General features: G+C 53.1%; 1 protein-coding gene across 1 annotated transcript in view; it reads right to left on the bottom strand.

Annotated features, from left to right (window-relative positions):
• LOC119095684 (TBC1 domain family member 9-like) overlaps nt 1-12,011 on the bottom strand; it is a 43,602-nt gene extending 31,591 nt beyond the window's left edge. Inside the window, 3 exon segments of the mRNA XM_037218540.1 lie at nt 10,978-11,141; nt 11,453-11,519; nt 11,972-12,011. Coding sequence (XP_037074435.1) covers nt 10,978-11,141; nt 11,453-11,496 — 208 coding nt within the window. The 5' untranslated portion in view covers nt 11,497-11,519; nt 11,972-12,011.
• Nucleotides 12,012-17,590: the final 5,579 nt, after the last annotated feature.

The following is a 17,590-nucleotide window of genomic DNA, read 5'->3' as shown; positions in this document are numbered from 1 at the left end:
CTTTTTCCGGAAAGTCCGTCACCAGGCCGTCTTTACCACGAGGCTAAATATGCCGGTACCTTTACACGCGCAGCACAAGCTGGGACAACCGGGGGTGGGCGACACGACCGTGCGCCACAGAATCGGCATCCAAACCCACCCCGTACCACCGATCATCTGCACGACGGGGCAAGGCCAGCCGCGTCTTATCCCCCCCCCCCCTTCCCCATCACACAGCCCCCGTCACCCGGTCGGGTGCCCGCCTCGGACGGGCCCGGCGGCGGGGGTCAGCGCCTCAGACGGGCCTGGCGGCCGGGGTCGGCCGCGACGCCCGCGCCCAGCTGCTCCGGGCGAAGGGGCAACAGCGCCGCGGTGCACGCCAGACCGGCGCGCTCGTGATGTCAGCAAAAACCAGCGCGCTTCTGGCGATAACTGAGTCATTCAAAAGTCAAACATCTGCGGCACCCATCCATAGCACGGCGCGGTTTCAGTAGCGGGTGTGTCCAAACCGCTGCACGTAACTCAACATCCTGTCGAGTACGAAGCACACTGGGAGAGCTCATAACAAAGCGCTACAGCAAGCTGCGCTCGCATGAACGGAAGGGCTGCACACAGTTGCAGCCCATTCCACCAGAACAATGTTACTTCAAGCTCATTCCACCCGGACAATATCTGGAAACGACGGCGTAGACTTGTCGTTTGGTACAATCACCGAGGCCACTATAACAGCGCTATCACTGAAAACGGGACCACGGACTGGCGCGCTGGTGCCATCACCAATAGGAAGCCCTGTGCGACGATGTGGGAGCGGAGTGTCGTTCAACAGGGGATGCAATCACGACGCCATTACGACGCAGTTCATGTCAGGATCATTGCACTAAATGCACGTGGTAATGATTAAAAACGCGACATCATACAAGGCGCATGGGTTCCAGTCATCACATGAAGCTGTTATATTACGCCAGGGGGCAGGAATAACCTACGTGTTTCCGTGACGCATCAACTGGCTCACGTTTCTAGCACACGAGTGTTCGCCTAAGCCTTATCATAAGGGCATCCGTGCCTATGAACAAATTGGGCACTGAAATTGCAAATGGTTACAAGGGAAGATGCTGCATGCATTAATGCTACGATGATTTCATCAAATGTATGCGTTAAGGTAGCAGCTTGCAAGGAATTCAGGCTTCATCTATCACAATTCACATTGATATCGAAGCCACCTATACGTCCTTCAAACTGTCCACATAGCGAGCCACTGGGATGCTAACGACTGTCAAGTATACGCATCAATTTTCTCAGGAACGCCACGCCCTGACAATTCTGATAAAACACCGGATCAGCCGAGCACTGCTCAAGTATGTGGCAATCGGCTGAAAAAACACAAGCCTCAAAACAGCACCGTGGTCGGATGGGGGCCGAGCCGCGACGAGTCTGATCTCTCGCTATTGTTCTGCGCGAGTTCAAACTCTGCCGCGCCCGTGGAACGGCGGCCCGCTCGAGCCGCCGTCTGAAGCGCGACCTCGTCGGCCAGTCTGCCGCATCAAGACCCACGGGACGGGTGCCCTGACCTTTACAACATGGTTGTGGGAAGTTATAATCTCCAGCGCGACGGCTGCTCGACGACGTCGTGGAAACCAACCACCACTGCGTCCCGGCAAACGGCAGTGCGGCGGTATTCGGACGCGTGGTTACCATGGACGTTGACAATTTTGTTTCACCTTATCACACCCGCGACACGGAGTTCACTGGCTGCTCGGCCTCCGACCACTCTGGATCGGCCAATCAGCGTCGAGCCGGACGGCGGTCAACCCAGCATCGAGGCGCCTCGGGCTTAGCGAATCGACCGTCGGCGTTCGGGGTCACAGGTGAAAAGATTATCAGACAATGAAATATTGTGCGTGCGGAGGCCGTCACGAGCCAGAATTACGGTAGCATAAGTTATATTTTCATCATGGATGCCCAACTGGAAAAGGCCAGGAATTCTGGTAAAGGCGTGCTATGACCGTGCTGGGGATATTCTGATTTCTAAGTTCTACGACCTGCTGGCTCGATCTGAAAAACTACTGTCCGTCCAGCGAAAGATCAAGACTTCACGACGACGCCGGTATCCAACGTAAACGCTGGACTGCAAGTCCAGTATCTGACACAGAAACCGCAACGATTGCGTCCAGATTCGTGACGGCCTGTTCTTTAAGCGTCGCTGCCGAAATCTGAGCAGCCAGAGCTGTCTCAGCTCGAGTGAGCTGCAGTTGAGCAACAATGGGGACCAGCTGCACCGGGGGCCAGCTGCAAACGTGTGCCAACCCGCGGCCTACCAGTATCGCATGGTGCCAGTATCAGTATCACAAGATATCAGTATCGGTATCACACGGTATCAGTATCACACGATATCAGTATCGGTATCACGCCGTATCAATATCGGTGGCACACGATATCAGGATCGGCATCACGCGGTATCAGGATCGGTATCACATGGTATCAGTATCAGTATCACCCAGATCACAGTGCGGTGCCTCGGCAGAGCTGGTCACCCTCCCACGGCAATCAACGTGCAAACGGGCCGAGCGATGACGGGCTACTAACGGCTCCCCGTTCCGGGCACACCGAACCCAAACATAATGTAACCCTGTGGCCCGACAAAAAATGAACGACCCACAGATGAGTAGCTTTGCTTTCCTCTCAGGCATCCTGGAAACTCCGCTCTTTGATCCACACGAAAGTCAGGTCGTCACTAAGCTTGGACTTCATCTCCCACTTACACCCCTCCTGCTCCAGGACGCGCAGGTGCCTTTCCCTCCAGCACATATCAATGATGGATACAGACGCTCATTGGAACACGCGTGTCCAAAGCGTTGCCATCTTAGCACCGCAAGCCGACGCATTTCCCTCGGTGCGATCCTAGCTCCGAACGAGCACCATTGCACTCTTGTCCGTTGTCAAAGCGAGCTTGGGGCCCACCAAGGTCGCTTTCAGCCGCATCAAGGCGCCACCATTCAGAGCTGGAAGCCTGCTGCAGGCTGGAGGTTCGCCACAATGCGGTGCCGTGAACTCGCCGAATCCGCTGAGGCAAGCTTGCACAACCGACAGACTGTTCAGATGGAGCGAGAGCGACGACCCTTACGTTAATTCCAGCTGCGAACATATGCGTCAGTTGCAGCCACGCGCGTAGAGGGGTGGGGGGGGGGGGAGGGGGGAGGGGTTGAGGGGGAGGGGAGGAGGGGAGAGGGCTGTATGGCGACTGGGGCACACAGTGCATCAGCAACACTGGTCAGCCACCGCATCCACCCCGCAGAACCGAACCGATCAGTCCAGCCACGGCTCCAGCCCCTCCCTCCTGACCCTCCCTCCCCCCTCCCCCCCCCCCCCGGGCGGGGCAAAGGCTCATCACCGCGCCTCCACTCCGCGCCGCCGCCGCAGGCTCGACCTTTGACCACCGCTCCAAAGGTCACACCTTTGTCCGTGACGTCAGGACAACGCCTCAGCCTCCGACGTCCCGAAGACGTCTCAGTCTCCGACGTCACGATCACCGTCTCGGCCAGTGTCGCAACAGTCCGCACCACGCCCTGTGACGTCATCGTCGACATTTCGGGGTCCGAGACGCGACAGCAGACGCCCGCCATGTGACGTCCCGTGACGCACCTCGGCCCCTGCCGCCGCCGCGCCGCGCGCTGTGCGTGACGATGATGCCCCGCCCGGCAGGGCCTGCCGCACGCGCGCCCGGCGCTCGGCTCGGCTCGGCGGAGCTCGGCTAATGGCCAGCTGACAGGCGTGACGTCACGCGGGTCACCGTCGCACGGAGCGGAGTCCGGTTGAGAGCCGCCCCGGCACCGGTCCCGGGCGACGGCGCGGGGCGCCGCGGAGCCGGCACAGAGCCGCCAGTGAGGTCACGTGACTCTCCGTCGGGAGCACGTCGAGCCGGATGGTGAGCTGACGAGTTGGGCCCCGCTGAGGAGATGGAATGGCGACAAGAGCACACCTGTGAGGCGTGCGACCATGGACGAGGAGAGCTTTGTTTTGCAGCTTTTGAGAGCTTTGCAGAGCTGTGTAGTGATGAATCTGGCCGGTGTTGAGCGGCGGTGGCTCCCTCGCCAGGTGAGGATTTCCCGTCTAGCCAGGTGTCCTGTCTGGCTGATACTTGCTGTCCGGCGGAGATAGACCCTCCTTCTCCCCGACCACCGTCCCGCCAGGATTTCCTACCACACAAACCAGATTTCCTACCAGATTCCCTACTAGAGCTACTAGATTCCCCTCCAGATTTCCTACCAGACCGGCGTGAGGCCAGGAAGTCGCGTCTGCCGCCGCGCCCAGAGCAGTGGCGGATGGATGAGCGGCCGCGCGACTCGCCACCTGGCGCCGGGTGGCCCGTAATGAGACACGAGTGTCCAGGCCGTCCAATACACCAGCCACGGGTGTATCTACACCCCATATCGCACCATGGCACTGGAGAGGTCTTCGGGAATATCCGCGGAGACATGGGGACGCCATCGCCGGCGTAGCATTGCTGTTAATGCAGCCGGACGTATCAACGAGGCCAACCATGGGTCATAGAGATGCTTTGCACGATCTGTTAACGAAACGTTAACGCTAACAGGGTCGTCCGTTGTTTTTTCATCGGGGCTCTTTTTTCCTTTGCCTGTCCTATCCATCGTCTACCGCATGATTTATTCCCATACGACGATGTAGCTTTACGAATCTATGTGCATGGTGCTAAGCAACTAACAGTGCTGTCCGAGCGGGATGAAACCCAGTTTTTGAGGGCGTCAAATTGCCAGGCAGTTGACGCTCTCCCGAAACACTGGACGTCATCTAAGTGTAGTTTGTGAAGTTTGAGCGCGTGGGAAAACAATGAACAAGACTGACGAAACGAATCAAATCGAAACGGCAACCGAAACGAAAGTAACCAAGTGAAAAACGGCACAACTGGAAGGAAGATCACGTATCACCCATTTGTACCGCGCCAACTGACTCTTGCTTTGTAATCCATCAACATGTACTCCTGTTCTTTCCTACCGACGGTTTGAAGCTAGCTACTATGGCTAAGTTTCCATCGCATATATTAACCGTCATCCCACTCCTGTCCCTTGCACGGCACCCAAGATTCTTCTTACGCCACTATCCCCGTCCCACACTTACCCAAGTATTCACGACGGGTGTGTTAATACACACCGAAATGTAGTGGTGTGACGATTAGTCAATACAGCACAGCGTGATACAGTCAGCCAATGCACATAAGCAAAACTGACCCAGATTTTGCACAGCGCGTCACGATCGCACAGCAACTGCGGTGTCGGCGACGTCTGTTTTCCGGAACCTTACATAACAGCAATCATGTTCCCGCACATCACATGGCAGCAATCAGATCCAATTTGAGCAGGAGCTTCACAACCCAGATGAACCCTATGGAAAGAGGAACGTACGGCTGCATCGAGCTCCTAAGCCAGTGTAGGGTTTCATCGAATTCATAGCACCATACATAGATGTAACCACTGGAGGGATGTAGGGATACGTACACTCCAATTAAAATATAATTTTCAGGTCAAGTTGTCTGTCCGTATTTCACACTGACCCCTCTAATCCTGACTGACCCGACAATCTCAGAGACCTGGTTACACCAGTCACGTCAAATATGTTCGATCGTAAGCCTGTGCAGTCAAGCTATCGCTCGAAGACGCGTTGCACGTGTGTGCTTTTAGCTGTTGGAAGGGGAAGGCCGGACCGCAGCGAAGCTCTGACTTCCAGCTGGCAAGATCCCCACACAGGAAAGAGACGAGGAATCTGGCCTGACGACTGGAGGAATCATATATCTACGCTTTTTAAAACCAAAGATAATCCATAATCTCTGGGGCTGCACGATCCGCGCAGCATGGGCGCCCGACAGCGAGACACGCAGCAGAACACCGGCAATGGTATGTAGAGCTCATGCAAAGCCAAACACGTCAGCTTACTCAGCGGCCCGCTAATATCAAGCGCTGACGACTGGACGGCGCCGGCCCGCTCCAGCCGCGTCTTGCTGCCCAGCAGGGCGTGACAAACTGGACAGAGGCAACGCGAATCAGAAGCGCTCGCAGCCGGCGCGTCATATTCGGCATTCGGGGGGAGGGGAGGGGGAGGGGAGGGGGCGGCTCAGAGGCTGCCGGTTCGGTTACGTCCACGCGCCGCCTCAGGCCTAAGCTTCATTCCCCCGCTGTGGGTGGGGGGCCGACCCGCGATGACCTCCCGTTCCCCAACAACATGCTAGTTCTCACGAATACCGCCAGGCGGCGACGCCGCGCCAGTATCGGTCCACGCCATTCCCGCAATTAGCTCCATGATTCCGTTTTCGTGAGAGCACCCGCTACCAACTGAGATGCTAAGGCACCAGCCCAGAGCCGGTAGCACCTGACGCGTGGCGGGCTTCAGCGCAAGCCTACACTTCTAGGGCCTGGTTCTCACAGACTGACCGTCCACCGAGGTGGCAGCCTGTGACGTCTCAGGTAAGTGCCTCGCACGCGTTTGTCGAGAACGCCTGGGAGTCCAAACATGAGCAGCAAGTAAAATAAGCTGAGTCGGCCCATGGAGACATACAGTGCGCAGCAATGGCGCACTTAGATACTACTTCATTGCGGCATGATCGGCATGTTCTGTTGTTGATAATCTCGCTATCGAGCACGCTATGCACACGTGGTCGGGAGCTGCCGGCATGCCCGACGTACAAAACTGTACACAGCGCGTCAACTGTTGCTAGGTGCTGCTATGTAAACAACCACGGCTTATTTGCAAACAATCACACTTACTCCGCCTCTCCGGCGAGTAAGGAACCGGATTTGCCCGTGGCGTCACAGGTGAGTCCGGTGGATAAGGCACAGGTCGAACGGGCTTACACGACGACGGGGACACGACTTCCACTTGCCGATGAAAAACGGATCCCTGGTATTCTCAAAGTCCGGCTATGGTCAGCCCGGGCACCTCACCAAACCCCATGGGGTTGACCCGGGGCGGGATGCCGGCGCTGGGGAGCCCTGCCTCCTACTCACCACCAGCCGACGTCCCCTGGAGGGAAGCGAGGCCTCAGCGGGGGACGATCCCGCGCCACTGGAGACGATCCTGCGCCACTACAGACGATCCCAAGCGGCTGGAGACGATCCCGCGCCACTGGAGACGATCCTAAGCGGCTGCAGACAATCCCAAGCGGCTGGAGACGATCCCGCGCCACTGGAGACAATCCACGCAGCTGGAGACGATCCCGCGCCACTGGAGACGATCCCCGCGCAGCTAGGGACGATCCAACACCACTGGAGACGATCCCGCGCAGCTGAGGACGATCCAACACCACTGGAGACGATCCCACTCAGCTGAGGACGATCCAACACCACTGGAGACGATCCCACACAGCTGGGGACGATCCAACACCACTGGAGACGATCCACACAGCTGGGGACGATCCAACACCACTGGAGACGATCCCACACAGCTGAGGACGAGCTCCACCCCCGGTGACCGCTCACCGCCGGTGCGGCGGCGGGGGGGGGGGGACGGCCGGTCTGGTGGCGGTCCAGCGCGGGCGCCGGGGAGCCGAGTCAACGCTCGCCGCGCCGCCTTCGGCCGCCGCCGCCGCCGCTGCGGCCTGCCTGCAAGCGAGCCGCGCGCCGGCCGTTCTGCACGCGCCCGGTGCCACAGGAGCGCGCTCAGGGGCCGGCCGGTGCGGGGCGGCCCCGGTGCAGCTGGCTGCCGCCTCTGCCCGCGACCGCGCACCGGAGCGTGGGTTCGAGCCTGGCTACAGGACGCATGTTCGCCGCTCGCCGGCGCCAGCGGCGGTGGGAGGCCGTGGCGGTGGTAGTCCAGGCATTGGGTGTGCCATGAAGTAACGGAACGGGCACGGAGAAGAGGAAGGGGTACCGGCGCGAACATCGTGAGGGACGATTCCGAGGCAAACCATTTCACAAGGGGTCCAATTCACAAATGTAGGAAACCTCACCCCACCACTTACGAACCCCGTCTCTTAACTTCCCTGTTTATTCTATGCCACCTCAAAGCATATTGTTGCCGCCCTAAGCTGCCAGTTACAACGAGACTGTCCTCAACTTTACAGCATCGCCGAGCATCGCACTCCTCGCTCACCCAGCCGACGGCCCGCTGTCGCTTGCCGAGCAGCCCACCGCTCGGCCCGCCACGCACACCGCGCGTCGCACATGGCCTGTGGATGGTCTGCGCTATCAGCAGCCGACAGACGCCTCGCCCGCAACCGGACGTTTCGACGCGCACCCTGGCGTGAACGGAAGCGAGGACACTCCGCCATTGAGCCATCGACGTGGACCGTCCGCGGAAGGGCACTCCGCCAGTGAGCCATCAACGTGGACCGTCCGCGGAAGGGCACTCCGCCAGTGAGCCATCAACGTGGACCGTCCGCGGAAGGGCACTCCGCCAGTGAACCATCAGCGTGGACCGGCCGCGGAAGGGCACTCCGCCAGTGAGCCATCAACGTGGACCGTCCGCGGTTCACGGACACGTGCAGCGCACGCGACACGGACGTGACGCGCCACGCGACACGGACGTGACGCCGCACAGCTGCCGGTCACAGTAATGGTCACGCCCGACGCTCGCAAGGCTGATTGGTGGCCCATGTGATGACGACGATTTGGTGTGTTCGGGCGCACCGGCAGCGCGGAGGTCCTGCCGCGCCAAGTGGTGCGCGTGATGACCGCAGACTGCCCTAAATCCGACCGTTCGGCGCCGCACGTGTCCGGCCAGCGCGCGGTCGCGGCCTGGCCGCCAATGGGAGCGGATTTTAACTGGCCCGACGTTACTCTGGTTCCTGGTCGAAGGTCGAGGGGGAGGGGAGCGGGCACAGATCGAGAGTCAGCCGCGATTCGGCGCCCGGCGAGGGCGGCAATGCCGACCAAGCTAAAACCGCCCCCCGGAACTGAGACCAGTCGCCGAGAGTTCGCGCAGTGAGAGTAGACGTGGACTGGCGTGGGCTGTGCGCTAGTAGATGAGATAGCAACGTCAAGCGGCGAGTGGTGCAATAGAAAAAAATCAGGGGTCAGCGAACCAGCAGCCCACCCAGCCAACAAGTGGCTAAATCTCCAGCCGTCCGAGACAAAGAGCACTCCATCGCCCTCCCGTCTTCCCTGCGTCCGTGCCGTCCCGACACGCGCCGCCGCACGGTGCGCAGGTGGTCGACCCGAGCGTGAGTCACACGAGCCCCGGCCCGCCAGCCGTGTCGCCCCCGGCGCCCGTCGGCGCGTGGCGTCGGACCACGCGGCGGCCGCGCGGCGTCGGTGCTCGTCGACGCCTAACAGCGCGGTGGTCGGAGCGGCGGACGCTGCGCGGGCTCCGTTGGAAGCGTGCGGTTTGCGCAGCTCGTGACGTCACAGTTGTGGAGAGATCGCCATCGCATTCCACGAAGAGCAGCGTGAATTCTCAGCCGGACTCATCCTGTGTCGCATCGTGGTGTCCCGATGCTATTCGGTGGTAGCAACGCCACCAACAATTACACGCGCGAAAGGAAATCGTGTGCGGGGAATCTACTCAGCTGAAGCGATGTGATGATTGTTTTCCATAAACACAGATAGTCATGACATGACGGATTTGTCACGCGTGAGCCGCATAAAACCTACGTAAACATGGTCTAGTTTGAACCAACTTCGGTTTATCCCGTGACCTACGGCCGACTCGAGCACCCTCCTCTACTCCGGCCCGTTCACCACGTCCTGAATAGGCAAACATTCCTGTAACTGTCCTGTGCAGCTTTTACAAGTAGACGGGAACCGCTCATAACTCTACTTTGGTTGTAAGGGCAAAGGTGCTGCTTGCGTGGTTATAACGGGATCGTTACTCAATCCTGCAATTTCGTTATTTCATATGGAGAAAACAGATGCACAGCAAGTTTGCAGGCGCTTATGCTCAGCAAAAAAAAAGTTGAGAAGGCTATTATTACGGGCACAACACGCCGGTATGACCATGCTTCACTGAATCTAATCGTGTTGCGATTGTCAAGGAACCATGATGTGTGGTCGTCGTCAGAACTAACCGCTCGTATCTAATACTGCGTCACCAGCAGGGTATCCACAGAAAACAACACGGAAAAGTGAGACATCTCCGCAGTTTTGTTGTTGTTAGTCATGAAAACATGACACCAAATCGTCGTTGGTGACATCAGGGTAACACGCACCGCGCCATGCACGTTTCTCGCGATGACAACGGTGGTCCGACCTCAACGGCGGGAAAAAAGTGATACAGTGGATACAGCAATACAGAAACAGTGGTTTCCACGCACAGTATGATGTGGCTGGTGGCATCTATGGGGCTGGACTCATCAGCATTTCAAAGGCAACCTGATTTGGCCCAATCTCTGTAATACACATGCTACAGATCTGGGAAAATATTGGCTCGGATTTCAACACCAATTGCACCATGGCCTACAAGCACTCATGTGGTCTCTGCACTTGCCAGTGCTCCATAAAATGGTGAGTGAAGATGTGGGTTGAATTACCATTTCACAAAAGATGCTTGGATGATGTAGTAAATCACAGTGCATAGCTCTTACTGACCTGATGAAAATATGCCCATCTTGTCAGCTAAGGCAATGCTCAGCACTTGAGCACAGCTTGTTGGAATAAATTTTGGCTTCTTTAAATTCATTTTGGCTTGTTTAAATCAGTCTCAGATTCTAAGCATTATTTATTTTCTAAGATGATAAATGAGAGCTTGTTGTACTGGGACATCAATAGGATATTGTGAAATTTATATAAGAAGTGTAGATTTCATCTTAAAAAGACATGGATTCTCACTCACATTCCAAGGCCACAAAACTTGCAGAAGCTTTTCTCATTTCCTACTGCTTGGCTACATGTCAAAATATTTAGGATATGGTCAGCACAATGTGAGCAAAAACTGGTCAAGGTCAATGGTCACTCTGTGATAGTTTACAAGTGGCAAAAATCATGAAACCAGCCCCAAATACCTATTGCATAAGCTTACCAAACCAGCCAGACAGCTCATGCTGCACAAGTTACTCACAATAGCTGACTTCTGATGATGGTGTCTGGTGTAGGATCCTATATGGTGGAGGCCTTGTGTCAAACACTGAGTCCATTGTTCCCACCAAAAGCGATGAGAGCCCCCTGGTTCCATGGCCTTTCCTCTTCTGAAGGACAAAGTATTGGTTGGATCGCTCAACCACCCTGTGGACAAGCATAGGTCTGGTGTGAGTTTAACCAAAATACACTTGGGAGTATAGACATGATAAAGAATACCATGCAATGAGAAGAAGAGGCAGTGATTTCCTAGAATCAAGGTGGCATTAAATCATTCATTAACTTTAAGGCCGTATGAATGAATAATGTTATGAAACTGTGCGCAGATACATTCTGTATGTAGCGCAAATACAATGTTATTCCACAAACTTTGTTTTTCCACAAAACCTATGAAAAAACAAAGTTGCATTTATCACCTTATTATTTTGATGACATGCCAAAGCAGATCAAATACTTACCACAGGGCATTGGCAATCAGCACCTCTTGAGGTTTAACCCACATGTTGCTGTTGCACTAATGCATCACTGAAAGGACAGCAGGGATAATCACACAGAGCCAGATTGGGGACACAATTTACAGTGCATTGCTTTAACAGGAATTATTGGATGTTGGTGCAGCTATCAACAAAGCAGGAACAGTGAAGAGTTTGTCACTCACAGGAAAGCTAAATTAGGAATGGATAAATTACTTCAATTACAGGATGACTGATTATTTTCATGCAAGCACAGATGCAAAAGCTGCAGAGTTTCAATGAGGCAAAAAAGCATGTAGGTCGGCTACCAAAAGGTTGATTCACACCTTAAGCCCCAAAACATTACTGGCCAAAAGCAGCTATGAAGGAAACAAACCGCAACCCAGCAGCAATATTGATAGCCAAATAAGAGCTACCGTAGTTGTATTGCACATGAAACAGCAAACAACAGCTCCCTAGTGTTGAAAACAACGCCGGCGCAGTACCGGTATAGCGATTGTTTACAATTCAAGGCAACGGCAGAGGATTCAGGGACAAAGCGAGCCAACACACTCACTCAACACCAACAGCGCAACAGCTCACTGAGCGCTGTCTGCTGCTATACTCGACGCGTAAACAAGCCAGTTTCGTAATCGAAGCCTACTTCCATATGATACCAAATCCACACACAAAAGGATATTTGTACTTCTCCCTACATGTGAAAAAGTTTTTCTTTGCTTGTTTTCGCAATGCCCAACGGCGGATCCATAACCCCGCCTTGAGGAAATGAGGAGCAAGGCTGCCTTAGAGGGGCTTAGTTCCAAAATTTTGCCCTGATATCCATGAGCTCATTGTATTTTGTTTTCTATTGCCTATAGGTTTTTTTGAACAGCTTTCCTGTCAAAAATGTCTTACATTCTTTTCAAAGTCAAGGCATGTGCCTATTTTGCTTGAATTCTGTAATCCTAGGGACTATGAACCAATTGAATGCTCTCTACGAATCCGCCCTTGGCGATGTGTGTCCACTCCCCCATAAAATCTGGAGACGGACTACACGACAAACAAAGCCTGTTGACAACATATGCTCCGGGCCTGTAAAACCAAATGAACAACAAACCTTCACCATTCGATGCCGCTTAGTTCAAGACGCATTGTACACAATAAAAAATGATAAACTGCATCAGGTTAAAGGTTACCAGAAGTCCCCCAAACCAGAAAAATCAACTTGCAGACAGCCCGATGCCAAGCCTATCAGACAGGTCACCACAAAATTTCCACTAGTCGATGTATCACGACAGATATCCTATCCTCTTCAGAACATCGTGGTTTTGGGTCAGGTAAAGGGTCACGTAAAACGTCCAAGACCGAATAAGATATTTTGCACACAACTTATTGCTCCGAGTCATAACTGATATTTTATTCTCCCTAGAAGATGGTTTCCTTGGACCGTGCCAAAAGTCACCAACAACGCCCGAAACTACCAGAAATTAGTTTATTGATAAAGTCTATGCGACCGATCAAAACCAAGCCTTCACCAATGTTTTATGAGCTTTGGCCTGACCAAAGGTTACCAAATTCTGGAAATGAGATGATCCTGACCATGGCAGATTGATCGGTGAAGGCTTTGCGTTGATCTGTCGCATAGGCTCGGAGCACGAATTTGTCTGGCAGACTGCTTTTTTCTATTTTTGGCGTTTTTTGGCGACCTCTAACTTGACCTATAATCACCACGTTTAAGCGATAGGTTATCGACCAAGAATAATCGAATGATGAAAGTTTGGTGTCGATTGTCCTGGAGGCTCGGAACAGGTGGTCGTCAGTATGTTTGGTGGTTCCTTAAGATCTTTCCTAATATCTACCCCTCTGAGACAATGGGAGCTGCCGTGCTGATTTTTCAAATCACTGTGTGGTGTTATTTTTCGACATCTGAAAGGCCAATATTCCGTTTTATCGAATTATATGATTAAGCACCGAATGCTTCCGCTTCCTTCTTCTACCCGGCTTCGGATTCGACTTCGGCTTCAAGTCATCATGTTGGCTTCAGATTCGGTTTAGGCAGTATATTTGTGTGTTATCCATGTGGTGCGTTCAGGGATGCAGTCAGAGTCTCGTTAGGGAGAAGATACAGGTTGAAAAAGGTACAGACAAAAAGTTCCCTGATAGTGAAAGCCCCCCCCCCCTCCCTACAACCAAAATGATCTTGTTTGGACCACTTCATCTTGGGGCACGATTTTTTTGTTTGATCATTCTTTTTACCTTTTCTAACGTAAGTGAAAGCCAGAAGTCACCAAAAGTTGCAACTCTTTAAACTTGAGTATCAAAAAGTTATGTAAGATAGTTGTGAGCAAACGCGTTTGCGAGTCTTTGAAAAAAAGACGATGCCTGGCGTTGCAGCCTCCGTGGTCTGCGTGGCGTCGGCCCTGCGGCTAACAATAAGCAATAGTGATAGAGTGGACAAAGACCACGGCGTGTCTGGAAAAGTTACCTTTGGACGCTTTAGAACATCAACAAGACCGCTTAAAAGGTTGTCCGGGCACATATTTTACTTGTGCGATCTTTGGATAAAGGATACGATCGGATTAGCGGTTACAGTACCGCGAACTGGTAATAAAATCTGATGGTGGAACTGAGAAGTAAGGATAAAATCTATATTTTTCGTGTTGCTCTAGCCGTCTTTCTTTTCAGAGGGAAAATTCAAAAGAATCCCGGTGAAATATACGCCCAAGTCTAATCTTTGAATGGTACGCATTGATTTTCCAATATTTTCGAAAGCGTTATTTCCTGACGGCCGTTCTCGTGCGTCTGGCGGAGGCCACCTGGTGTTGGCTGCATCGACCAATTCCACTCGGTTTGACGCAAACTGCATCCTCGATTATCAGTGGTTGCTCCGGAGATGGCGAGCACGCGGGCTGACAATCTTTTCACGTGATTTGTTTCACCAATCGATCCCGCATCAGGATAACGTCCTCAGCCAAACAAAGGCTGGCCCTTTTTATTTGAGACCTCATTTCTACCCACCCCATGGAATGTTGAGCGATCCCTTACCTTTTCCGGGCAAGGGGCCCCATGGGTAAAATGCCAAGGGGTATATTATCTTTCGCAGTCAGGGGCTGAAGGGCGATTTCGTCCTAGCACGAGGTGCCCTACGGCTGTCGTTCTGGCGGCACGGGAAGGGGTAATCTGGTTATTTGGATGCCCTTAGAGAAATGCATCATACCTTGGTCTCCTCCCTAACGCGGGAGGCTCTCTGACCAGGGACGTTGGCCCCGGATTGACGCCTGGGCTCGCCTGAAACCCTCGCATTTCATCAGTTTGCTGGTAGTTCAGGTTTTATGTGAGCTTGGGCGGCGTGACAGGCCAAACGTGCGCAGGCGCGCGAACTCCTTCTAAAGCAAAACATGCAAACATGCAACGTGTTCTTTGTTTCACATGAAAGCAGCACGGACATTTAGCATTTTGAGAAATTCGCCCGCGCACTTATCTGGAATGCGGCCATTTTTGGGAACCGTGGGCTTCCGTGACACTGGAAAACAACGCACCGAGGAAACACCGGCATGATTATGTTTGCACAGGCGTTCATGTTTGTATGCGTAAGGCTATCCATACTCCAGGAAAACACGAATCTGTTGTTTTTCTACCGTGCTTATATAGACTACAGCCGTATATCTAGACTTTTCAGATCTCGGTTGTCCGATCCAGCGGCGGATCCAGGATTTCGTCAAGGGGGGAACGCAACATTGTGGGACCTCCTCCAAAATAATATTCTCGCATTCTGGTACTTAAATTGTAAGATAGATAGTGTAGCGTGTATATATATATATATATATATATTATATATATATATATGATATATGCATATATATATATATATGTATATATATATATATATATATAGGCAATAGAATAGAATAGAGTAAGAATAAATGCGCGAACAGACATGAGTATGCGCAGTCCTCTAAAGCTAGGCGTGCTACGTATGCACATGCATGGAGCTCGGCTATTTTCTCAGATTATGTTAAATCCCGTGATTTTGAGGCCAAGCGCTTCGAAAAAGTAAACAAACTAACTCAAGTTGGGTGCTAAATACCCTCAAAACCAGGCACAGACTAAATTCCTAGCATATTTACGGCCAGACGGCTGGACGATGTAATCAGCTGAAGGCTGGTGATTAATGCAAAATTTTACTTTGTTTTGAAACGCTACAAAATATTCTAGCCCTCAGAATATACTAAGAACGTGATGCGTAAGTATAATGAGTGGCGATACTCAAATGCCAGGGAAAATGACACATATGACGTCGGTGGCACGTAGAATTACTTCGGACAGATGCGCGTAAAAATTCATCAGTGCCTATCCAACTGCTCCTCTAAGGCTAAGACACCAAGGTCAATAGGGACAGAATCTGAGCGATTATGGGTGCTGCATTAGGCCAACAAAGAGACCCCCCTCAACAAGTATAGGCTTCTTAAGGCGAGCGAGAAGAACCCAAGGCTAACGTGGAGGGCCCTAAATAATTGGAAGTGCCCTGGCAGGCTGACATATAAGGCCCCGGCCAGAGCACAGAACACTTGGATAATTCTTCTTTGAACAAAGAAGAATTACCCAAGACCATGAATTAACACCCCTGTGAGATCAAGAGTGCCAGTGCAGGTTAACAGAAAGAGCATCTATAAGACTAAGGACCCCTGCGCACCGCGTGTCTCGGTGCTTTACATTACATGAGCCCTAGCAACAGTACGAGGCCCCCTGAGTAAGTGGAAAGAACCAATGGCTCATATAAAACGCCCCTGAGCAACAAGACAGCCCTGACATAAGGGGCCCTGGAAAAACCATGTAAAGCCTTTCGGACGAGTGGGAAGAATCCGTGGAGAAAAACCTGATCAATCAAGAGTGTCTAGGCATGGAAGCAGGTAGTGTCCTAACAGCAGCGTTAGGCCATACGAAGAGTGGCAAAGAGATCAGGGGCAGCATGGAAGGCTCCTTGGTGATCAGATTGACCCGGCAAGTGGACATATAGGGCCCAGACAATGGCATAAGGCTTCTGGACAGCGTTCTCAGCCACAAAATTTCTCTCAATCAACACCTTCTCAATCAGCGACGAATGAACTTTGCTTATGAACTCTTTAGTTTTGCTTGCAGCCGTTCTTGGTCGTCTATAAACCCAAAGACGTTCATTATTTTAAATAGCGTCCGTTCGGTCGGTTATGGACTCCTTTGGAGCCTATGGGTCTTTTGCCGTGGTCCATGGGGGCATCGTCTCGCGCCTCCCCCCCCCCCCTCCCTCTGAACCCTCCACCGGCCCGAGCAGCTTAATAGATGGGGCCTGTCAAGTACATAGGGCCATCCACTAAAATAAGAAGTTTCCAAAACACAGCATGGAATGCCCAGGCGTGATCGAGTATACCCGAGCCGGTTAACAGATGCCCCCGCCCCCCCCCCCCCCCTCCGCGACAAGAGTGAAGGGCCCTCCATCCAAATAGGAAGTACCCAAGACCCAACGTGAATGGCCCCGAATGATTGAATGTGCCCGAGCAGCTTATCAGAAGGGGCCCGACAAGAGCGTAAGTCTTGTCGGGCCCTTAGTATTCAAATAAGAAGTGCTCAAAATCCAGCGCGTATAGCCCCAAAAGGTGGGGTGTACAGGAGCAGATTATCGGATGGCCCCTGACAGGAACGTAGGGCGCCACATCCAAACACAAAGAACCGATGTACAGGGCCCCCGAACAACTTAGTGTGGCCGAGGGAACGAACAAAGGGGTCTCCGACAAGTGTAGGGCCCTCCATTCAAATAGGAAGTACCCAAACCCAATGAAGAGGGATCCCGAACGATCGAATGTGCCCGACCTGGTAATCGGATAGGCCCCGACAATAGCGTTGGGCCACATTGGAATAAGAAGTACCCAAGACCCAGTGTGGAGGACCCCGAAAAGATCTAGTGTACCCGAGCAGGCTATCAGTTGGCCTCTGAGAGGAGCGTGCGGCCTCACACTAAAAATCCTAATGTGCAGGGCCCCCAATAATCCAGTGTGCCCGAGCAAATTAACAGATGGGTCCCCGACAAGAGCGCAGGGCCCAAAACAAGTGATAGAGAATTGGAAGCGCCCTAGACCAATGAAGAGGGTTCATGAGCATATCACGAGTGTG

This window comes from Pollicipes pollicipes, unplaced genomic scaffold, assembly GCF_011947565.3.
Source record: "Pollicipes pollicipes isolate AB1234 unplaced genomic scaffold, Ppol_2.1 Scaffold_4219;HRSCAF=4965_pilon_pilon_pilon, whole genome shotgun sequence".
NCBI classification, from domain to species: Eukaryota; Metazoa; Arthropoda; class Thecostraca; order Pollicipedomorpha; family Pollicipedidae; genus Pollicipes; species Pollicipes pollicipes.
Note: the sequence above shows the minus strand (reverse complement) of the source record. Positions and strands in the feature narration are given on the sequence as shown.